General features: G+C 37.5%; 2 protein-coding genes across 2 annotated transcripts in view; one reads left to right on the top strand and one right to left on the bottom strand.

Annotated features, from left to right (window-relative positions):
- Positions 1 to 1,379: 1,379 nt before the first annotated feature.
- Positions 1,380 to 10,422, bottom strand: LOC127452022 (small ubiquitin-related modifier 2). Its single transcript, XM_051717150.1, has 4 exons — positions 10,258 to 10,422; positions 9,296 to 9,427; positions 4,120 to 4,191; positions 1,380 to 2,068 (listed from the first exon to the last, which is right to left on the bottom strand). The coding sequence occupies exons 1-4, from the start codon at positions 10,276 to 10,278 to the stop codon at positions 2,006 to 2,008; spliced, it is 288 nt and encodes a 95-aa protein (XP_051573110.1). The 5' UTR covers positions 10,279 to 10,422; the 3' UTR covers positions 1,380 to 2,005.
- A 1,890-nt stretch (positions 10,423 to 12,312) lies between these two features.
- The window catches only part of LOC127451478 (nuclear pore complex protein Nup85-like), a 17,187-nt gene continuing 4,338 nt past the window's right edge, over positions 12,313 to 25,161 (top strand). The window contains exons 1-18 of the mRNA XM_051716211.1: positions 12,313 to 12,459; positions 13,017 to 13,110; positions 13,231 to 13,387; positions 13,696 to 13,766; positions 13,851 to 13,894; positions 17,026 to 17,095; positions 17,270 to 17,391; positions 17,477 to 17,611; positions 18,608 to 18,730; positions 18,814 to 18,945; positions 19,034 to 19,140; positions 19,219 to 19,302; positions 20,863 to 20,928; positions 21,005 to 21,156; positions 21,233 to 21,350; positions 21,440 to 21,540; positions 23,877 to 24,028; positions 25,001 to 25,090. Of these exons, the coding sequence (XP_051572171.1) occupies positions 12,427 to 12,459; positions 13,017 to 13,110; positions 13,231 to 13,387; positions 13,696 to 13,766; positions 13,851 to 13,894; positions 17,026 to 17,095; positions 17,270 to 17,391; positions 17,477 to 17,611; positions 18,608 to 18,730; positions 18,814 to 18,945; positions 19,034 to 19,140; positions 19,219 to 19,302; positions 20,863 to 20,928; positions 21,005 to 21,156; positions 21,233 to 21,350; positions 21,440 to 21,540; positions 23,877 to 24,028; positions 25,001 to 25,090 (1,851 nt within the window). The 5' untranslated portion in view covers positions 12,313 to 12,426. The remainder of the gene's footprint in view (positions 12,460 to 13,016; positions 13,111 to 13,230; positions 13,388 to 13,695; positions 13,767 to 13,850; positions 13,895 to 17,025; positions 17,096 to 17,269; positions 17,392 to 17,476; positions 17,612 to 18,607; positions 18,731 to 18,813; positions 18,946 to 19,033; positions 19,141 to 19,218; positions 19,303 to 20,862; positions 20,929 to 21,004; positions 21,157 to 21,232; positions 21,351 to 21,439; positions 21,541 to 23,876; positions 24,029 to 25,000; positions 25,091 to 25,161) is intronic.

Raw genomic sequence — 25,161 nt, 5'->3', positions numbered from 1 at the left:
GTAAAGTAAGGGATTACTCTTAAATTTTCAGTAATTTAATTACAGTAATGTAATTGTGTTAAATACTGTATAGACTATAGAAAAATTCTATTAAAATCGAAATTTATCGTTTAATGTTAAAATGTATGTTTTCTAATTTAACGCCGCCCCTTTAAATTCTTTGGCCAGTTCATGAATAATGTATTTGATTTATTTGAAAGAATTAAAGGAACAGTTTCAAGTCTAGCCTTTATTTATCATCTGGTCCAGGTTGATCAGGGAAGTAATTCATAATAAGTAATGCAATTACTTTTCAGACAGAGTAATTAGTACAGTAATCTAATTACACTGTAGATGTAATTAGTAGTTAGTACTTAATTACTTTTTTAGAGTAACTTACCCAAAACTGTCAAGTAAAATGCTTACTTTTGTGATTCAGAAATTAAAAGTGACTTTTATAGTTTCTAATCAAATGTACTTTTAACACCCATTCTTTTAAACCGGAGACATCATTTTGAAATGAGACATTTTAGTTTGAGAAATTTCGACAAAATTCGAATCCTATTTTATTACTATGCAAAACTGTTGCTAGAATTTAAATATAGATATTTTAAGCGTAATATTTTGGGATCAGTACATCTCAATCGACAGCATTTGTGGCATAATGTTGATTAAATAATTTTTATTAATTCTTCCTTAATATAAAAAAGCAAAAATCGAGGTTACAGTGCAGCACTTACAATGGAAGTCAATGGGGCCAATTGTTGCAGGGTTTTAAGGCGGGAATGTGAAGCTTATAATTGTATGAAAGCATTTACATAAAATTAAATAGTTTTATTTGAGCTGTAAAGTTGTTTAAGGGTTTACGTCATGGCAACAAAGTTTTATATATATATATATATACACTGTATATTACTATAAAGAGATAAGGCAAGCGCTTTTATCACGCTAAAATCATGTTTACACATATTGTTTACGTCTTGACGCTATACTTTTGAAACAGTATTTTAACATTTACAAATTAGCTCCATTGACTTCCATTGTAAGTGCCGCACTGTAACACAGAAAAAAAGGGACAAGTCAGATTTTATTTTTGTGGTTCTCAACATCATGCCAAAAATGCTGTCGATCGAGCTTAACTTGAATATTCTGTTAAATAAATATAATTTAATAACATTTTTACAATTGCAAGTGCATCATTTTGCATCGTCATTTTAGTTTCACAAATAAAACATTTAAATTTTTAATGAATTAAAATCAATTATAATTATATAAAACACCTATATGGCTATTATTAAGGTCATTATATTAATGTAATTGTTTCAATTATGTAAAGCAATTAAAATAGTATTTAACTGTGCAAGTCATTCAGTGCAATAGTCAAGAAGACACATTCACAGTTTGATAAAAAGAGAGTATTTTATTTTAACAAGAGATTAGACAGAGGCTCGACTTGTCTGAAACATGAATTCACTCGTACATATAGTCGAGATAATGCGTGTTTAAGACCAGTGTCACACTATACATGACCACGCCAATAAAAACAGAAAAGTTTTAAAACCAATTTGAATGGACAACAAAAAATCAATTTAAACTGCAGGTTTGTCTGCGTAATGAATATTTCTTGATACGCAGTTAAAGCCTCTGTGTGCCTATATTTGATACAGATGTTGGGTTCAGGTACAGAGAAATACTTCTAAACCCAAATGCATGGCTGATCACCTCTGGACTACGATTCTTAATAGAGAAATATGTATTTGTTGGTCTGTACACAGATGCCTAAATCCATGAGATCGATCACTACAGTTTAGTGATCACTTGTTCTAAGACTCGGGGCTTGACATGTCCGATTTTACTGCAATAAACAATCCCAAAGTAATTATAACTGTAGCGGGAATCCTTTATGTACAAAACAAACAGAAAGTGGTGAACTGAAACACTATACAACAGCAGTTACAGATAACCATGAGAGGAGGGGAGTGTGGGAAAACCAGGCAGAGTGAGGATGAGGTGGAAAGTGTCCGGATTAGTTGTGTCCTCCTGTCTGTTGCTGGAAAACATCAATTGTGTCTTCATCCTCCATTTCCAACTGCGGAATACAAACATGAGGGCATTTCTTTACTGTGATTCTTAAACACAAGTCATGTGAGGTCAACAGAACTCTCCTCCTGAGATTCACTTGCTCATATCCATGAACAGTTCATTCAGAATTCCCGAGACTTCCTAATAACAGCTCACTGCCGTTTCATGATGCATGTGGACAATAATAGCATCTTGTTTGTCCACACTGATCATGCAAGTGCAACATGACACAATTTCAGCCAATCATAAGATCTTTGATGTTTACATATCTGATGATATTTGATATACAGTTATGTGGAGCAGGATTTTGGGCTGGCCAGTGAAATGCTGCAAAAATAGAAACCAAGCAATGGACAAAATGTCTAGTCGCTTGTCACAGCTGGTCAGGACAAATATACAGTATATTTGTAATTACATATGTATATAATTGATTTATTTATATTAAAATGTATATATTTTTTGGTACTTGTCTTTATTTGCAACAAGTGAAAGAGCTTAATCTTTAAGGACAACATATTTGCAATGCATGTAACTTTTAAAACTCTTAAAAGCAGAATATTGGTAATTATTGCAAAATTAATCAGGATAGGTTTATTTCGCAATAATGACCGGCTAACTGTATATTACCCGACATATAATATTTGCTGTGATCTCCCATTCACCGCTGTCGAAGTTTACCCTGCAAATGTTTACTTCCACATTCCAAAAAGCCAATAATATTCATTAAAGGGATAGTTCACCCAAAAATGTAAATTCAGTCATTGTTTCCTCACCCCCGTGTTGTTATAACCCTATATGACTTACTTTCTTTTTCTGAACACAAAGGGAGAAATGTTGTGCTCAGTGATGTCATACAATGGCAGTTTATGGTGACCACCTCTTCAAGCTTCAAAAGAACACAAAAGTATAATTCAGAAGTCTAATAAATTATTCATGAGACTCATGATTGTTATGAAAGCATACGATAAGATTTGGTGAGAAACAAACTGAAATCTAATGTATTATTTAGTGAAAATGTTCACTGACCGTTGATCTCCTGTGTGCGTTCATGTGAGTGTACGAGAGCAACACTTCATGCAGCTCCCTCGCGACATTGGGGCGTTCAAGCGAAAACAGAGAACAGAACTTACTAAACATGTCTGAAAAGTTTGTAGTTGAAGAATTGATGCATTTCTATGCCCAGCCTTATTTTTTTTTAACGGAGTATTCGGAAATCAAACAGAAACATAGAGGAGGCTACAGGCAGACACAGTCACACCATGTCCTTACCTGACGGAAAACAACACATGATAAAAGGTATATTTTCTATGTTAATCAGAGTTTTTGTCCTAACTAGCAGTGACGAGCAACAGTAAATTCTATCGATCGCTTGTTTCCTATTTTCGGCATTGCACGGGTAACTCTGTCCACTGTGAACTGGCACCAGTCCAAAACGTAAAAAAAAAATAAGGCTGGGCATAGAAATGCATCACTTCTTCAACTATAAACTCTTCAGACATGTTTAGTTAGTTCTGTTCTCTGTTTTGTGTAGCTGTGTTGTGTTCTGTTGTCACTATCGCTGTGGAGGACCTGTTTTTAGATTAAAAAAACAAGTTTTCGCTTGAACGCCCCAATATCGTGAGGGAGCTGCATGAAGTGTTGCTCTCGTGCACTCTCATGAACGCGCACAGGAGATCAATGGTCAGTGAACATTTTCACTAAATAAACATTAGATTTCAGTTTGTTTCTCACCAAATCTTATCGTATGCTTTCATAACAATTCAGTCTCATGAATAATTTATTAGACTTCTGAATTATACTTTTGTGTTCTTTTGAAGCTTGAAGAGGTGGTCACCATAAACTGCCATTGTATGACATCACTGAGCACAACATTTCTCCCTTTGTGTTTAGAAAAAGAAAGAAAGTCATATAGTGTTATAACAACACGGGGGGTGAGTAAATAATGACTGAATTTTCATTTTTGGGTGAACTATTCCTTTAATATAATTTCCTCATTTACATCAGCAGAAAATAAGTCATTTCATTTCGATGACGGATTCTGAAGTCATGATGTCATACCTGTGCGGGCGTGTCTGTTTCGTTAATGGGCTGTCCGTCAAACCGGAATCGAATCTGCCTCATCGTCAATCCCTGGGGAAAAATATTATGCATCAGTCTGAATACCCAAAGCTACACTATTCCAAACACAGTGAGATGTTCCGTTCCCTAACAGGAAGAAACCAAATTGTTCAGTTTCTCGTCCCACTGATCAGCAACAAACTCTCACCTTGGTCTTTATTTTCTGAAGGGCAACGTTGTTGACAAGGTTTTCCTGTTGTTTGAATGAAACTCAACTGCAGGGCATGGATGTTTCCTTCCCCATGAATGTGTGCCAGTAAAACACTGCGTCTACAATGATATTATGAGCTGCCAGCAAAACATGTTCCTGACCAACAGATCACGCTGCTCCACGTGTAGCATCTTAACACTGTGTGTTTACAGCAGCTCGTGGCATGACTGCAGGACAGGACATGTTAATAAAGTGTGTGTACAGTGACTCCTTTGATATGAAGCAAAAGAGGCTTTCAGAAAAAGGGCTGCAACTAACGATTAATTTAACGATTATTCGAACGATTATTCGACTATTCGCCGATTATTGCAACGATTAATCATTCACTCTTAACCGATTATTCAGCTTGTACCCCGACTTAAAAGGTTGTATTAAACGTGCTTACGAACAATAGAGGACAAAATCATCTTTTAAAAATACCTCTAAATGACATTCACTGAATTAAAGGGGAAAAAATACTTTTTATTAAGTTTAATTCTGTAAAAAATTAACTGCAAATAATCCTATTATCATCAAGTGTTTTTGTCTTGTTATCTATTTAAAATTGTGTAAAAATACACTTACTTGAGAAGCAACATATAAGATATTTAGACTTGCTTTAAGAGAATGTATCTTAAATATACGTGTATTTTCTATATAAGTGTATTTTTTCACTTGGTTATACTTCTGCGAGTGCAGTAAAAACAAAATATACTTCTATTCAAGATCTATTCTCTAAAAGCAAGTCTAAATATCGTATCTGCTGCTTCTCAGGTCAATGCATCTTTTTTAAAGGATTTTTAGATATTTTAAAATATTTGTATTTTTAATATTATATTCAACATTCTCAGATAACAATTTTTTTCTTTGTTGTTAGCACATTGCTGTTTGGATGCTAGCATGTTTTGGGTGGTTACCAAGGTGTTGCTATGCGGTGTCTAGGGCATTTCGATACAGTTGCTAAGGTGTTCTGAGTGGTTGTTAGCATGTGGCTATTCAGTTGCCACATTGTTCTTAGTGGTAACCAAGGCGTCGCTATGCAGTTACTAAGGCTTTCTGGGTGGTTGCCAGGGCACTGCGATGCCATTGTTAAGATGTTCTAAGTGGTCGTTATGCTGCGTTCATGTCATGTCAGAATTACAGTAATTACAAGATGGCAACGCAGAGATTCTACTCAGAGCTGTTCACATTCTTGGACCTCGGTAGTTATTAATCGCCTCTGTTGTTGATAACAGCAAAATGTGTAACACTTCATTAATTCACCTCTATATGTTCTAGCAAAATGTTTAAGAATTAAGAAAGCGCTCTAGGTAACAATGAAATAATAAAATGGCATATCAAACAGAAAAGTGTTCACTATCTTTAACTGTTGAGGCCACCACCATATTGGTCCTTTTCACATGACGTCACGATTGTCATGTTGAAGCTTTCATAGAATTCAGAGTTTACAACTTGTAATTACGAGTTCTAGGTAGACATGAACGCTTTCTACAAGTCAGAATCTCTAAATAACGATAATTCTGATATGACGTAAACGCACTATTAGCATGTTGCTATTCGTTTGCCAGGATGTTTGCTTGAAGGCAAAAGCATCATAACTGACCTCGCCTTTCTCCGACCCTGTTTAAAGCTCCATCTGGAATATCCTACAGAAGATAAGGCTAATGCTCATGAAACAGAGCTTTGGCTGGACATACAGCAGCATTAACAGGACATGAGGGAGTGATAAAGGCAGCAGATGGCAAGACTGTTGAGGAAATACATGAAAACATGAGTGTTTATTGATCAAATTGAAGAGCTTTTGTGTGGAGGGCAGTAACAGCACTGCAGATTGAGCACTACTGCTACTTAGTAGTAACAGTAAGAAAACTCATTTAAAATCACATTCACACTGAAACTGCTGGCTTTGAGATTGACTTTCAGATCACAAACATTTGCATATGCCCCTGCAGACATCATGATGTCAGCAATATTTACAAACTTTTTCTGCATTCATGGTTTAGAGTTTTTGCAAAATCCCTAAACCATGAGCAAAATTATCAACTATAACGCCCCCTAGAGATTTCAAGCTACAACCACCTAATTTGGCACAGACCTTCAGACTGTTCTGAGTTTGTATGCTATGCGTTTTGTAACTGTTCGAACTTACGATTTTAGCACAGCCAACGATTAAGTATCTAAAAAAAGAATTCGCATAGACTTACATTGACGAATGTTTAAACGGGCCAACTGTCAAACTCCAACTGTCAAAAAATTCAAATGTAAACAAACCCACATAAGGCTCTTTATCTTCTTTAAATGCACGGTCACATTTACCATTGAACGGCGAAATTCTGCAGGCGAAATACAGTCATTTCAATGGGAAAACGCGCAATTGCAATGGACTTCCAGTGGCGAAGAATTTCCCCTCGTGGATTTCATGTGGAGTTCAGGTTTGGTGAACTTTGACAAGTAAATTAGCGAATTGACCAATAGGAAGTTGCTTGGTTTGGCAGTGACTTCTGTGTGGGTGGTGCTTTGTATACAGCAACACCGAATATTCACAATGCATGAGGATTTTAGTGGCAAGTTTCTTCTTAACTTCAATCTCCCAGAGAATGTTTATGTTTATTAATATTTAAACGGGCCAACTGTCAAACTCCAACTGTCAAAAATTCAAATGTAAACAAACCCACACATAGCCTTTTATCTGCTTTTAAAGGCACGGTCACATCTACCAACGCACTGAGAAATTCCGTGGGCAAAATTCAGTATGGGAATCCGTTCGCGAATTTGCCGCTTTGACCAATAGGAAGTTGCTTGTATACAGTTACACTGAATATTCCCAATGGACGAGGATATCATTTTAGCGGCGAGTTTTATTTTAACTTCACTCTCCCAGATTATGTTTATGAATATTTAAACGGGCCAACTGTCAAACTCCAACTGTCAAAAATTCAAATGTAAACAAACCCACACACTGCCTTTTATCTGCTTTTAAAGGAATTCTTGCTCCCAGTACAAAATGGTTTCAGCGGGCACCCCTCCAGTCCGTTGTCCAACGGGACAGTTATCCCATCAACGTGCGCTACCCGGACGGCTTTCGCGGTTGCGAGGGGAAAACTTTGTCAATAATTTGTCCGGTAAAATCCAGATTTTAACCCCTTTAATTTTTCTAATTTGCACTTGCCTTCATGAACATTTACCATTGCTCTTACATTTTTTTAACAGTGGCATTACTAAAAAATAAACTATAGGCTAATATTTGATATGAAAAAAAATGGCCTAAACACAACACATTTAGATACCTTTAACTACACAATTAATAATTTCATGGAGTACAAAAGGTGATATTGGGTAGATTAACCCTTGTGCGACCTTCGGGAAATTTTTGTCTTTTCCATTTTAGTTTTTCGATCATTTTGGCTGTGTTAATGCCAACGTCATAAATTTGGCCAAAGGTGTGTATTTTTGGGGAATTTTGATATTTCAACCTTAGTTCCTATAATACATCTATAATACACTGTGTACACAAAATAGTTACACTCAGGACCTTCAGGACAAAAATGTCCCCATTGAAACCCATTAAAACTGCAATATTTGATCCCAGTGCCATTAAAGCATAAAATCATGAATTCTATGATATTATGCTTTCATTCCGGAGCCCTGGCTTCAAAATTTACATTTTTAATATTTTCCACTAGATGGCGCCATTTTTCTAATGTTTAGCCTATGGAGCAAATACATGCTTTTCCCCTATTTTCTGTTTGCTGTATTATAGAGCACTGCAGGACAACTGAATAAATGATGCAGATAAAATTTTGTGGGTGTGTGTGTTGGTATGGATGTCAGAGTGTGTTTGTGTGTGTGTATTGAGAAACTTGTGTGTGCGTGCGTGTGTAAAAAACAACAGTGGTATTATGTAAACAAACTGGCATTTAAAGGGTTAAAATCCTGAAAATGAATGAATATTTGGTAGTTATGATCAGGACTGATGTTGGTTAAAAAATGAACTCACTGAAAGTGGAAAATAATATTAATATATAATATTATTATGGCAGTTTTTTGCAGTTTTCCACAAATGGAAAAATACATGAATCTTTTTTCATTCATGAAAGGAAGAAAGAAAGCCCAACAGGTTTGGATCAAAATCAAGGTAAGTGAATGACAGAATAATTATTAATAATAAAAATTAAGTCATATATACCCGCCCTAATCATTTTAATATGCATCTATACCAGATACCAGTTAGTGTTACCGCAGTTAAAATGTTTTAGTTTGGATGCTGATATTTATTTTAAAAACCTGGTAATGGATGTTGATGCATTTCACAGTTGTCTCTTTAGGGTTAGGGTGCTGTTAATGTCAGGGCTCTGTAGCAATTTGCGAAGTTCAAATTCATCCATATAGAGTTTAATACTAGAACTTTCTCTTTAGAATTCAAATGGGTCACATAAGCCACAATATCACGTAAAGCCCGACTGAATCACGCAAATTTCGGTCTGCGCTGTCCCAGAGCTCTGGCTGTATCTCTGGAGCATGCTTATGTACGCTGCGGCGGTTCGTGCGAAACCACGCTTCATTCGCCCTGCACAGATGCGTGTGTCAGGTGAGAAGCATATTTACTGATTATAAAGTGCTGAACACGAAATGAATACAATTACATTTGCGTAGGCTATGGCTGCCTACCAAAGTGGCTAGTAAGAGCCTACCCGCATTTAGCAGATGGGCGGGTGTTAATGTCAAGCCCTGCGTCTCCCGCTGAACGCGTATGGATGCGCTCTATAATATGGAAGTCTTTCTGTGGACCCCCCTCCAGTCCGGGCCCCCCTCAAGCCTGGGACGAAAGGTCCAGTTGTCCCCCCTGCCTGTGGCGCATGGGTGTACTATTATCAGAGATTCTGGACATTAACTCTGCTCATGGTTTCAGCGTGTATATAATCTCACCTGTCTCTCACAGTATGCCTTCATGAGTTTGCTGAGGGGTGTGTGCCTCTTGATTTTAAACTGGACCACTGAGCCATCCTGCCCCGCCACCTTTAGGTTGATGTGGTCATTGTTCTCTGTCTTTACCCCTTCCTGAGAAAACACACACACACACAAATATAACGTTTTAGAAATAATCATACCACGAAGTGATGAATTTGTTTTTTTAATTTAATGATATTAAAATAAAACATGTATGTCCATGTAACTTTATACCACTGAGAGTCATGACAATTCTGTCTTTATAGAATAATAATAATAAAAAAAAAAAAATTAAAAAAAAAAAAAATATATATATATATATATATATATATATAAACATGACCATGATAACCAATGATGCATGGCCTGAAAAGAATATAATATCATTGTAAACAGAGAGTAGCATCTTGTAAACTTAAAAAACTCCTTTAATAATAATAAGTGAAATGTACATATTTTTTCTGCCTTCTTTTCACCTTTAAACATTCAAGTTTTTTTTTTTTTTTTTTTTTTTTTTGCAGCGTTATGCAAAATGATAAATGTGCACGAGTTTGATGCTCACATTTAAATCCATCAATTCAAACCAACATAAAAACAAAGTTTTTTTTAGTTCTCAGTTAGCAAACAATGAGAGCATGCACAAAACGCCAAAACATTATAATTGCATGCCTGCATGTGATAATTTCTCCATCTTTTCTGCTTTATTTTTCATTTAAATGTGTCTGCATTTGTCGCGCGCGCGCGCGGTGTGAGCTTGCCGCGCGCGTTCACACGTCTTCTTCCGGTGTTTCTGAAGCGGCAATTACAGGATTTATCCAGTACGCGCGATATTTCGCACAAAGTACCACACCATCCGCGCCTTCCCAGTTTTTCACATTCCCTCACTCGATATAAACCTTAAAAAATAATAAATAATCACTTTATTTTTAAACGTCACTCACCTTGGGTTTCTCGTCGGCCATGGTTATTGTATTTGCGCTTCTCCACGCCGCCACACAAAGACTCCGCGGGGACGCGCACGTCCGCGCCCCCGATTAAAAACGACCGCGGCGTGCGCGGTCACGAGCGGCGCGCCCGTTCGTCGCGCTCGACCGCGGTTGGCCGGAGTGTGTCATGAGACCTTGTTAGAGGGGCGGCGGTGACGTCATGCGCGAGACCAGAAAGCCTGCATGACGTGCACGCGCATTGGTTCACATTGTCTTTTTCTTCACTAAACGTTTGGCGAAACGTGATCAGAAATATCACAAAACTACGATTGTTTCACAAGGAACATCATAAGTATGCTTGTCTATGACAGGAACATCCTTAAAAACGATTTATATGGAGTGTTTTCTTGATTCTGATGGACTTTTCCTCACAATGTGCTGTAGAAGGAAAGCCATCTTGTTTTTTATATATATATATATATATATATATATATACAGATCAAGATGAATTTACCTCGACTATCATTTATAAACACAACTATTTAAATACAAAAGTGTTTCAATTACAATTATGAAACTGAACATCACTATCACAATTGTGTAAAACAGTTTTTTTTAAATCACCTACTTATCAGCACTAAAGACCAAATGAAATTACCTCTAATATGACGATGGTTAGTTATTAACAGAATGATTTTGATATGATGAAAATATCCAGTCGATATCTAAACACAACTAAAGAGACACGATCTCAATCTGTATTTAAAACACACTCCAACAACCTTAAAAATATATATTATTTAAACATTGTGTTGAAAAATAGAATTGAAAACGGAAACCAAAAGATAAAACTACTTTGTTTACATTATTATTATTATTATTATTATTCTTATCAGTGTTGGGTAAGTTACTCTAAAAAAGTAATTAATTACTAACTACTAATTACATCTACAGTGTAATTAGATTACTGTACTTATTACACTTTCTGAAAAGTAATTGTATTACTTATTACTAATTACTTTCTAAAACCCTTATCAACCTCATCCAGATGAAAAATACAAGGATAGACATGAAACTGTTCTTTTAATTCTTTCAAATAAATCATATAAAATTAAATAAATTATTCCTGAACTGGCCAAAGAATTCAAGGGGGCAGCATTAAATTAGAAAACATACATTTTAACATTAGACGTTAGAGTCTATACAGTATTTAATGCAATTACATCAGAAGTAACTGTAATTAAATTACTGAAAATTTTTCAATGAATAAGTATTTAATTACAGTAATTAAATACTTAGTAATGCATTACGCCCAACACTGATTATTATTATAGGAAAACACATAAGAATAACTGGGCGATGTATTTTTTATAATTTTTTTTACACTAATTAAAGGAATATTTCGGGTTCAATACAAGTTAAGCTCAATCGACAGCATTGTTAGCATAATGATGATTACTATAAAAAGTAATTTTGACTCATCCCAACTTTTCTTGGGGAAAAAGGAACAAAAATATCGCAGTTGCAGTGAGACACTTACAATGGAAGTCAATGGGGCCAGTCCATAAATGTTAAAACACTCACTGTTTCAAAAGTATAGCCACAAGACATAAACAATATGCGTGTTTACATGATTTTAGGGTGATAAAATCACTTACTAACCGCATCTGTGTAAAGTTATAGCCAGTTTTACAACTTCGTTGCCATAACGTAACAACGTAAACCTTAAAATTACCATAAAAATTCAGATTTTTACAACTTTAAAGCTAAAATAATACACAAGTTTTAACAGAAGAATTAATGTCAATGCTTTTATATAATTATAAGCTTCACATTTCTGCCTTTAAACCCTCCAAAAATAGGCCCCATTGACTTCCATTGTAAGTGCCTCACTGTAACATCGATTTTTGCCTCTTCACAGGAGGGACGAGTCGAAATACATTTTTGTGGTAATCAACATTATGCCACAAATGCTGTCGATTGATCTTAACTTGTATTGAACCCGGAATATTCCTTTAAATGCGAATCCGTGTTTTGCACAGGCGTTCAGTGAGTCGTACTAAGCGCGTAAACCATCAGGGGTCCTTCAGTGTCACGGGCGCTTGCTTGAATAACCAAGTTTAAAATATACACGTGTGTTTACAATTATATTTTCCGTTAATCAGGAGGATTTAATAATCGGTGATGGAGGAGGTAGATGTGGAGCCCAGTACCACGGTAATAAGTGCTGGTTTATCCAGATCCATGTTCTTCATTTGCCTGTAAATTACATTATAAGTACATATATGTGAAGTAGATTCATGTTGTTCGTTCACTTACATAAAAGTTCAGTGGTGATACCATGCTGGTGTATCTTTACAATATTTATATACCATGGTATTTACATGGTACTTCAGAAAATACCATTGCATATGTCCAGAAATTATAATATTATAGAACATGTTTAAAATACTATGGCTATTTAATACTATTTGAGCTTTGTGTTTATATATATACTATTATTATAAGATCAAAATAATTTTTAACAGTTTCTTATGGAAATGTATATTAATTGTGTCATGTTAGATGCAGACAGGGGCGTAGATTCAATACTAAGATGTTATAAGATACCATAATACTAAATAATTACCATATTTTGGTCATGTATTTGTTAGTTTATTGTCTGCTTGTGCAAACACACATATTCATTTGTTCATACACACAGATACAAAATGATGGGAGAAAATTTAGAGCAGCATTAACCGTCTTCTTTTTGATTTTCTTATTTCCGGCAGCTCATTCCTGGCGCTGGGTTTCATCAGAAGCACTTGGGGTTTGAGTGGGGGCCTGGAGATCTGTTAGTCTACGAGACAAACTACAAACTTAAAGGTATTATTCTCACCGGAGAAACGGCTTGTTTGCGTGTATGTGTGAAATGTAGATTTAAATAAATCGACACGCCTTGTCTGATCTGTGTGCGTTCACACACATGCATGTTTTCCTGTTCAGGTCCAAAATCTGCGGGCTCTCCGTTCGTCCACATCGTGAGGAAAGATGAAGATATCTGCTCTCCGATTCTGCGAAAGCTCTTCAATGAGTCTCATCACATTTTCGTAGGGCTGCAGAAAATCAAACAGGATGTGCCGAGCAAAAACAAGAAGACACAGTGAGTGTTTGTGTTCAGATTTTAAAAATGTGTTTTCAAGACTGACAAAAGTTCCATTACAATTTCTATAGTTCTTCTAGCCATGCTCTGCTCGAAAATGTAGAGTAAAACTTGCAAGCCAAAGTGATATCTGATTTGTCAATGAATCATTCTTTTGAGTCACCTCTAACAAATCTGAATGATTCATTAGTGAATCATTCTAAACTTGAATGCCTCATCCAGCTGTCACAAATAAGTGCGGAACCTGTAAAACCACATTTGATCTGCTTTCAAAGTGTGAGTGATCGATCTGTTGTTGTTACCTGCAGGTTTGTGAGTATCAGTAAGAACTACAGGTCTGTGATCAGAGCCTGTATGGAGGAACTGCAGCAGAATGCAGGTAAACACTCGTATCACACATGATGCTGATTCATTTTAACAGCTGAAGTGATTTAGATTCTCTCATCCATCCCTCTGTTTCCAGTTGCAACTCAAGATGGTTCTTTAGCCTCACAGTATGGAGATCAGGTACTGCCAAATCATGTAAAACACACTTCAAAGTCAACATGAAATCAAAATGGACCCTATTTATTAGAGAGACACCAATAAAAACAATTTGCATTATTGATATTTTAAAAATAATAATAATAATAAATTTGGCTGCAAGCAGCACTTATGGGGCCAAGAACACCAATGGCAATCATTTTAATTTAATTTAGAATTCCGGTGATGATTTTAGCAGAGTGGTAAAAAAATACATTAGTTTAATGGGTTCTGCTGTAATACAAGTGCTTATAACTTTTGACCAATAGGTGGTGCTGTCACCAAATATATATGGTATCGTCAGGGCTTGGTCATAATGCCACGTACAGTTGTGCTCAAAAGTTTGCATACCCTGGCAGAAATTGTGAAATTTTGGCATTGATTTTGAAAATATGACTGATCATGCAAAAAAAAAGTCTTTTATTTAAGGATAGTGATCATATGAAGCCATTTATTATCACATAGTTGTTTGGCTCCTTTTTAAATCATAATGATAACAGAAATCACCCAAATGGCCCTGATCAAAAGTTTACACACCCTTGAATGTTTGGCCTTGTTACGGACACACAAGGTGACACACACAGGTTTAAATGGCAATTAAAGGTTAATTTCCCACACCTGTGGCTTTTTAAATTGCAATTAGTGTCTGTGTATAAATAGTCAATGAGTTTGTTAGTTCTCACGTGGATGCACTGAGCAGGTTAGATACTGAGCCATGGGGAGCAGAAAAGAACTGTCGAAAGACCTGTGTAACAAGGTAATGGAACTTTATAAAGATGAAAAAGGATATAAAAAGATATCCAAAGCCTTGAAAATGCCAGTCAGTACTGTTCAATCACTTATTAAGAAGTGGAAAATTCGGGGATCTCTTGTTACCAAGTCAAGGTCAGGTAGACCAAGAAAGATTTCAGCCACAACTGCCAGAAGAATTGTTCGGGATACAAAGAAAAACCCACAGGTAACCTCAGGAGAAATACAGGCTGCTCTGGAAAAAGACAGTGTGGTTGTTTCAAGGAGCACAATACGATGATACTTGAACAAAAATGAGCTGCATGGTCGAGTTTCCAGAAAGAAGCCTTTACTGCGCCAGTGCCACAAAAAAGCCCGGTTACAATATGCCCGACAACACCTTGACACGCCTCACAGCTTCTGGCACACTCATTTGGAGTGACGAGATCAAAATAGAGCTTTATGGTCACAATCATAAGCATATGTTTGGAGAGGGGTCAACAAGGCCTCTAGTGAAAAGAATACCATACCCACTGTGAAGCATGGTGGAGGCTCACTGATGTTTTGGGGGTGTGTGAGCTCTATAGGCACAGGGAATCTTGTGAAAATTGATGGCAAGATGAATGCAGCATGTTATCAGAAAATACTGGCAGACAATTTGCATTCTTCTGCACGAAAGCTGCGCATGGGACGCTCTTGGACTTTCCAGCATGACAATGACCCTAAGCACAAGGCCAAGTTGACCCTCCAGTGGTTACAAAAGAAAAAGGTGAAGGTTCTGGAGTGGCCATCACAGTCTCCTGACCTTAATATCATCGAGCCACTCTGGGGAGATCTCAAACGTGCGGTTCATGCAAGATGACCAAAGATTTGCATGACCTGGAGGCATTTTGCCAAGACGAATGGGCAGCTATACCACCTGCAAGAATTTGGGGCCTCATAGACAACTATTACAAAAGACTGCACGCTGTCATTGATGCTAAAGGGGGCAATACACAGTATTAAGAACTAAGGGTATGCAGACTTTTGAACAGGGGTCATTTCATTTTTTTCTTTGTTGCCGTGTTTTGTTTTATGATTGTGCCATTCTGTTATAACCTACAGTTGAATATGAATCCCATAAGAAATAAAAGAAATGTGTTTTGCCTGCTCACTCATGTTTTCTTTAAAAATGATACATATATTACCAATTCTCCAAGGGTATGCAAACTTTTGAGCACAACCGTATGTAGGTTCACGTCAGTATGCCAAAGCGTTCGTGAGATACAGCCTCGGATCTAGGGATGAGTTTCCCTAGATGATATACAGCAAATTTCATGCAAATCGGATGTGAGGCCTAGGAGGAGTACGTTTTCAAATGAATTAAAAATGGCGTACAGGAAGTATGTCCGACAATGGCAAATTAGGTATCATTCGACTCTGTATGCCCCAAGGAATCTAAAGTGTCCAGTCTCATGATTTTTGGCCAAACTATTCAGAATAAATAAGCAAAAATATAAATGTTTCATATTTCTTGACCACTAGGTGGCACTGTGCCGAAACTGTACAGGTCATGCTCGTGATGACATGTACCAAGCTTTCTGTCAATACGCTAAAGCGTTGGGCAGATACAGCCGCAGAACTCGTAGTCAAATTCATTGATGCTGTAGACGGGAACGGTTTGGTCAATCATCATGAATCTTAAGTTTTGTCATGAGTGTCTTTAGATGATTCATGCAAAAATGTAAGCAAATTGGACATATGGTATAGGAGTTGGAAAAAGTAGGTTTACAGAAAATTCTAAGTGGCAGAAAATCTAGTGGGCGGAGCATAAAAATGATGCAACTAGGGGGACTCGGCATGACCCAAGGAATCACAGGAAAAAATAATTTTGTTTCTAGGACTTAAGGTTCAAAAGTTTTAAACCGAAAATTAAGTACAATTTTGAACTCATGGTGGCGCTAGAGGGTTTCAATTAGAAACCCCAAATTTTGTATGGGAGGTACTCATAACCCCCCCTACCACTGTACCAAATTTCACCATTTTCCTACATACGGTTCTATGGGCTGCCATAGACCTCTAGAACGAAAGCAGACTTATTAAAAAAACTTACAGAAACAATAGTTATAAAAATATTATTGATGACAATGTCTATTATAATAAAGTGGAACTTAACCAATAATATCAAACCTAACATAAGCAATACAGTCGAATCCTGATGGATAAAATATCAAATCTTGCCCTATGTAATTTTCTGATGAATACTCAATTTTACTTGAAAAATATAAAATAGTATAATATAATTAGCATATCAGAAGTAACTGCACAGCTAACACATACATAAAGGAAAGGAAATGCATAGCAATTGTTGTTTAATGTTGTCTTTAACTATCTCTCTCCTTCTCCAGGTGTCTATTCTTTTGGCTATTGAGCTTATCTGGAACTTGTGTGAGGTGCTCTTCATTGACGCAGCTCCAGGTAAAGACTTGCAAAAATATTGAGAGGCCTGATTCCTGTGAAACCATTTCTGTTAAAGTGCTATAAGCCACTTCCACTAAACGTAGCCAGTGAATTAATGATAATCTATACAGTACTTACTTGGCGAACAGGCTTCTTTTATTTTACCAAACAAATCTATTTACCAAATAATAGCCGGCTCACTGCTGCTCCACCTGCTGGACTGGGTGCGTCTACACAAGTCTGATGTGGATGCCAGAGCGAGAGAGGTGCTGCAGAGCGACAGCCCCACCCGACATCAGTCCTACTGGGACGTGGTACGAGCACATGACCTCCTGAGAATCCATACATCAGCCCTTATCTGTGTCATTACATTCACTGCCTTTCTCTCTCTCACTCTAGGTGATCAGTTTGGTTCTGCAGGGTCGTATGGATGAAGCTCGGCAGGTGTTGTCCAGACAGGCGTCTCTGCGGTCAGACAGCAGCTCTGTGTTCAAGCGTATGGACACCCTGTTACACACCATGCCTATATTTAATGTACGTATTTCATGACACGACATGCAACACATCTCAGTGAATGGAGTGCATTAAAGCTTTGCAGGTGAATCTCATGAAACCGGTTAAGAACATGTCCAGGTCATATTTCACCCCATAATCAAAAGTAACAAATGAGATTTTGCATAAAGAAAATGAAGCCTATTTTTAGGATTTTTGAATTGTGACATTATTTTGATTATTTAAAGGAATGTCTCGGGTTCAATACAAGTTTACCTCAGTTGACAGCATTTGTGGCATAATGTTGATTAATGCACAAAAACTCATCCCTTGTTTATAAAAATAAATAAATAAATAAAAATTAAAATCTGGGTATAACAGGTAAAGGTGGGCAAGTAGGAGGCGGGAACCGGCTGAACAGTAATGTGGCTGCATGCGTCTCTCTCTCTCGAACTGGTGCCTCTGGCTCCCCTTTATCTCGCTCTCCCGCTGATCAGCCGATTCGCGCCGGCCGTGTATCATCACGGCCTGGCCACGCCCTCCTCCTCGTCACACTCCTCCCCTGCCTGATTCAGGCCGGGGCGCCACCGGTCTGACTAATCTCCCCCCCCACCCAATCTCTGGAGGGTAGACGCTGCCCTTCCGGCCGTTCTGTCAGCCGGTGGTTCACCCCGCCTCCTGTGAACCTGGGGTAGAGACGAGGGGAGGTGTGGGGAGAGGGAAAGGGTGAGCAGAGACACGGAGAGAGAGGAGAGAGATAGAAGAACTTGCTCGCTGGCTCCCGGACGCGCTGTCACCCAGTCCTCAACCGCTCATCCACCATCTGGCAGATGCCAGCTCGCTCCTCCCCCGGCGGATGGCAGCGAGTCCTCCAGCCCCGGGTGGATGGAACCGCTCCTCCCTTTAATTTTGTGGGTAATGTGACCTGGACAAGATCCCTTAAGTTGTGCCTAACAACACCCGTTAACCATGGTCAAATCAATGTTATAACATCAACATCGAATGGTACAAGTCACAAATATTCAATTTTGTGTGTAGCCCACTGGCAGTCAGACGCTGACAGAGTTTGACGTTAAATGGAGACACTGGCATAAAGAGTGTGACCGCTGTCTCCAGGACAACACATTTGCTAGTAACCGTCACTTGGAGACCATCTGCAAGGTGAAGAGTCCTGACATTTACTGACCTCTACTGATGACCTTTACAAACCTACAGACACTATCATCTGACTCTTTCTCTGTCAGATTCTGGTTGGTGATGAGGATGCGCTGCTGGAACAGAAAGAGTTGTTGAGCACCTGGTATCACTTCCTGGTGACCCGATTGCTGTACTCTCACCCGATAATCAAACCACCCGATCTGCACTACTATGCACAAGTACACACAAACACGCTGCACTAGTAACACTGTTTTGTGTGGTTAGACTGAATATCTGTAATACTGACCTTGCGTCTGTGCATTTCAGTCAAGTATGAACATGTTTCTGGGTCCGCGGGCGTCACCGGAGCCTCTGGACATCATCCTGCTCTCTGCGTTCGAGTTTGACCTCCATCAGGTCATCAAAGACTGCAGGTATATTCACACGAGTTTAATCTGAACACAAGAGTCAGCACACACTCCGTACTAACACACTTGTTGATGTGTCTACAGCATCGCACTCAATAACTGGTGGTTTGTGGCTCATTTGACCGACCTGTTGGATCACTGCAAACTCCTGCAGTCACACAACTTACAGTATGTATCTCGCATCATACATGCATTGAAATCTATAGTAATGTTTCAAAGGAGTCTCTTTGTAGTTCACTTCTATTGTTACACAAGGCTTTTTTCAACCAAAAGCACTGTAGACTACAGGTCGACCGATAGTGGATTTTGCCTATACGATAATAAAGCTGGTGGAAAAGGCAGATAACTGATCAATTGGCTGATAGTTTTGAAAAATCAATGTACTAAATGTTAAAAAAAAAATCAACGTTTTTCCTTACTGTGACAGGCACAGACATAAATGCAACAAGAGTCCCAAAATAATAAACTCACAAATTTAGTTTATTGTGCAATCAAAATCCCAATAATAACCAGAAAGAAATTGGTTATTTGGTGACATGCACTTACAATCTTACAATCATCTGCAGTGTATTACAATATAAATACTATAAAGTAAACTCTAAGGCTTATAAATACTGTATGAGCAGTAATTTATCAACAGTAGATCATAGTAATAGTCACCTTGGACAAAAAACTAGACATTGAGCCAGTGATTGTTTTTCTTTTACCTCTAGAGGTCGCTGTTATACTGTAGAACCCTCCAGCGGCAGAAACAAAGGAATAATAATTTAAAAAATGTTAATGCAGAGAATGATAGTTCCAAAAAGAAACTATCTGCGCAGATATATCGGTAAATCCCAATATTAACCAAAAAAATAATAATTATAATTTTGGATGAAATGCACTCTTACGATCATCTATAATGTATTACAATATAAACAGTATAAAGTAAACATCGCCATAGGCTAATAAATACTGTATGAGCAGAAATTCATCAATAGTAGATCATAATTCATTAATAGTATTAGTCACGTTGTACATTAAACTCCAAATGAAGTTAGTAATTGTTTTTGTTTCACCTCTAGAGGTCGCTGTTATACTGTAGAACCCTCCAGCACCAGAAATGGAGGAATAATAAAAAATAAAAAAACGTTGGTATTGATTTTTGCAGATAACCGATAGTTCCAAAAAGCAACTATCGGTGCCAATATATCGGTAAAACCAAAATCCCAATAATAACCAGAAAAAAATAAGATTTGATGACATACATTTTAGATGATTGTAAGAGTGTATTACAATATAAACAGTATAAAGTAAACATTGCCATAGGCTAATAAGTATTTTGAGCAGACATTCATCAATAGTAGTAGTCACGTTGCACATTAAACTCCAAATGAAGTCAGTAATTGTTTTTGTTTCACCTCTAGAGGTCGCTGTTATACTGTAGAACCCTCCAGCGCCAGAAATGGAGGAATAATAAAAAACCGATAGTTGCTTTTTGGAACTATCGGTGCCGATATATCGGTAAAACTAAAATCCTAATAATAACCAGAAAAAAATAAGATTTGATGACATACACTCTTACAATCATCTAAAATGTATTACAATATCGGTAAAACCGATATATATCGGTAAAACCGGTACGGTCGACCTCTACTGTAGACCAAAGATCCAGATACTTCTGGGTCTCTAGAAAGGTTTTGGTCAATATAACACCCATAACTTTGTTCTGTTTTTATGTGTTTCTAGTTTTGGGTCTAATCTGCGTGAGTTTCTAGTTTTGGAGTACGCATCTGGCCTCTTCACACATCACAGGTGATTTAAAGGTTCGGTTTTCATCTTAAGAGCGAAAGATCTCGTTCGATAAAGGTCTTTAATAGTTGTATGTTAGTCTGTGGCAGCTGGCGGTGGATTATTTTGATCACTGTCCTGAGTTTGGTCGTGTGTATCTGGAGCTTCAGATCGAGAGAGTTCCAATGGACACAGAACGCAAAGCCATTAAAGTCCTGCGCATCTGTAAAGACCGACAGATGAATGAACAGGGTGAGCGAGTTTGGTGTAACTAGACAGAATGCCATACACTGCCCATCCTCACCATGTGTGTATGTGTGTGTTTCAGTGCGCAGTATCTGTAAGATCATGGCTAAAAAAGCTCTGAGGAACAACAGACTGGGATCTGCTCTCTCCTGGAGCATCAGAGCCAAAGATGCTGCATTTGCTACACTCATATCTGAGAGGTTACATTGGCTATCTGTCGTTCATTTTCACATTAAATTGAATACATTATTATATTGCTTTTTTCCTAACCCGTGTGTGTGTTGTGCAGATTTCTTCAGGATTACAGTAATAAAGGCTCTTTCACAGATCTGGATTTGTTGGATAATCTGGGTCCTGCCATGCTGCTCAGTGACAGACTCACATTTTTAGGTACGTCATGAGAGACACTGAAGCTGTGATTGACATCAACAGAATAGCTGCTGTAATTCAATGTGTCCAATATTTATTGGCCATCAAAATAAAGATAATTTAGTTTTATAGTATGATGCTTTGTGGCCTTTTACTTCGGCAACTTCTTTCACTACACCATTTACAAATGTACAGGTGCGGTGGTGCTGAAAGTCCTTAGATGGAGATGGTTTGGGTGTGTTATGCAAATTACTAACTTTGTGCACCCGATTCATTAAAGGGATAGTTCACCCAAAAATGAAAATTTAGTCATTGTTTATTCACCCCTATGTTGTTATATCCGTATATGACTTTCTTTCTTTTTCTTAACACAAAGGGAGAAATGTTGTGCTCATTGATGTCATACAATGTCAGTTTATGGTGACCACCTCTTCAAGCTTCAAAAGAACACAAAAGTATAATTCAGAAGTCTAATAAATTATTCATGAGACTCAAGATTGTTATGAAAGCATACGATAAGGTTTGCTGAGAAACAAACTGAAATCTAATGTATTTAGTGAAAATGTTCACTGACCATTGATCTCCTGTGCGCGTTCATGATAGGGCACGAGAGCAACACTTCATGCAGCCCCCTCACAACATTGGGGCGTTCAAGCGAAAACGGAGAACAGAACTTACTAAACATGTCTGAAGAGTTTGTAGTTGAAGAATTGATGCATTTCTATGCCCAGCCTTAATTTTTTATTTTTTTTAGGTTTTGGACTGGTGCCAGATCACAGTGGACAGTTACCCGCGCGATGCCAAAAATAGAAAACAAGCGATCAATAGAATGTCCCGTCACTCGTCACTGCTAGTTAGGACAAAAACTCTGATTAACATAGAAAATAAACCATTTATCATGTGTCATTTGCCATCAGGTTAGGACACGGTGTGACTGTGTCTGCCTGTAGCCTCCTCTATGTTTCTGTTTGATTTCCGAATACTCCGTTCAAAAAAATAAGGCTGGGCATAGAAATGCATCAATTCTTCAACTACAAACTCTTCAGACATGTTTAGTTAGTTCTGTTCTCTGTTTTGTGTAGCTGTGTTGTGTTCTGTTGTCACTATCGCTGTGGAGGACCTGTTTTTAGATAAATAAAAATTCGTGAACTTTTCCTGTGCATATAAGTACAAAATATACACGCAATTATTAGTGAATGAGGCCCATTGTCTCTTAATACCTTTTCTGTTCTTTACAATCAGTTAGTTGTTGATTTAAAAACAACAAAAAAAAGAAACATTTAATTGTAGTTTCACATAGCACAGATGCGCTAAAAAAAACTGTGCAACTCACGTTAAAATGTGCTCACTGGCTGATGCAGGTTGTCTTAAAGAGACAGTACTGATATAGCACGATTTGAACATATCAATGTATATGCATGTAAACAATACACATGTGACAAAATATATATGCAAAATAATATTTGCAATTTCAGGACATTTTTTGATGGAATACACTGAATTCGTACATTTTTCAAAAGATAAAATGTAACGAATTTGATGAACAACTAGTGCTAAAATATCATTTGTAAAATTATTTTTGAATTGCACCTAGAAGGGTAATCTAGGAGGTTAAAAGGCCCTTTTATAATTAACAGCATTAGTTGAGAGAGAATTTCTTTCATATCTAAGCAAAATGGACATTATAACCAAAATATACCCAAATGAATTGATATCGAATCGACAGCTTGTAAATTGGAATTTAATCTGTAAATCTCTATCGATATGCAGCCTAAACCTTATTATTGGCCTATTTAAGTCTGCAACTATTGTTAATTGTTGGTCAGTGTACTCCTGCTTCAGCTGGATGCTTTGAGCATCTCACTTTGGTTGCGTTGCATCTTAATAGTTTTCAGCTTCTCTAGATATAAGTGCTGTTTTTAGGACACTGTGTCAAGTTAAATGTAGTTACAAACTTTAAAAAACACTCCTCATTGCTTGGATTTGGTTGTGCTTGAGCGTGCAATCTGTGGAAAGCTGTGCTGCCTGCTCATTGGTTTGACAAGGCGTGTTGCCTCTACAGCTGGAGTTGCGCTGACTGCCCCCTATTGCAAAAATGTGGTACATCAAACTTGAATTGCACTGATTGTAGGAACATTCCTTATTACGAAATGTTGTACGGTTTGGGGGCATGATTAAATGCATTAATGTTTTTAATGAGTTGTTTTCCATATAATTAATTGCACTGAATTAACGTGTTAAATGAACAGGCTTAAAAAAAATTAAGCATTACCATTGGGTCATTAGTGAGGTTCAAAATTATGTTTTAACCATAAATGTCACTAATAGTGCGATTTATTTTGTGTGTGTGTTTGTAGGAAAGTACCGTGAGTTCCACAGGCTCTATGGTGAAAAGCGATTCTCAGATGCAGCAAAACTCCTGCTGTCGCTCATGACAGCAAAGATCGCCCCCCGCAGTCTGTGGATGACACTGCTGACCGACGCACTGCCGCTACTGGAGCAGAAAGAGGTGCGAAAGACACGAGCCTTACAAAATAACACAAGGAAAAGGCTGATCAATCTAAACTCTTAACAGTTTCCACTAGGGATGCACCGATGTATATGTATCGGCCAGTTATTTACCCAATTAAAATCATCAGCAAATCGCATATAAGCATTAAAACACCGATATGATGGTTTGTTATTAATTAGTAACATGCTTTGTAAAACTCTGTGAATGCACAATCCAGAAATAATAATAGCCACAATACAAAGAAGAGTCGACACTCCTAAGAACATGTAATATTTAATTTTTATTCTTTCTCGTTCTCATGTAAATGCGGGAAAAACTGCCATAAATGGACGTGACAGTTGTGAAAACGGCACTTACCTACAGGCTACATGATGAGGGAAACCATCCAAAACACTTTGAAACCAGCAGACTCTTAATTGAATTAAGAGTGAAATCACAATATGGCCTTGCGTAATTACTAAACCTTAAAAAGCTGCGATTCTGCATTCAGCACTGCGTGAGCAAGCGGCGCCCTCTAGCGGTCTGGATGGCATAATGCATTGTTCATTACACCACTATAATACAGAATTTTAAAGGGTTTTTTTTTTTCCTTTGGCTAAAATGTTTTATTTGTCCATGATGTGGTTGCCATTTACGTGGAATTGCCCAACATATACATGGTTTGAATATGTAATGTTCTATTATATACAGTACATACATGTAAAATGTGAGTTCTGTTGTTTTGAACTGCAAAAATGTTTTAAACGTACAAAATATAATGTTTCATTTTTCAAACAATCTTTCATATCGGTGCATCCCGGTGCACCAATGTAAACTCATAAAATGACAATTCTGTCATAATTGTACTCACCCTCATGTTATTCCAAATGTTATTCCAAGGCCTGTTCACTCCTCAGTGTAGAGCGAAATCAGGACTGTTGTTAAGAGTTAGTTTTCTTTGTTGAATCGCTGTGTGTTTGCCTTTTGAAGGTGATCTTTTCTGTGGATCAGACGTACGAGCTCATGTCGTGTCTAGAGGAACTGACATCAGGAACCAACGAGCCAAAGCAGGCGGCACAGGTACCTCGAATATTCATACATATTCATACACACTAACACAGAAACACCACTGTTTCCAGATGCTTTAGATG

This window comes from Myxocyprinus asiaticus, chromosome 14 (genome assembly GCF_019703515.2).
Source record: "Myxocyprinus asiaticus isolate MX2 ecotype Aquarium Trade chromosome 14, UBuf_Myxa_2, whole genome shotgun sequence".
Taxonomy (NCBI): domain Eukaryota; kingdom Metazoa; phylum Chordata; class Actinopteri; order Cypriniformes; family Catostomidae; genus Myxocyprinus; species Myxocyprinus asiaticus.
This window is presented reverse-complemented; position numbering and strand designations above follow the sequence as displayed.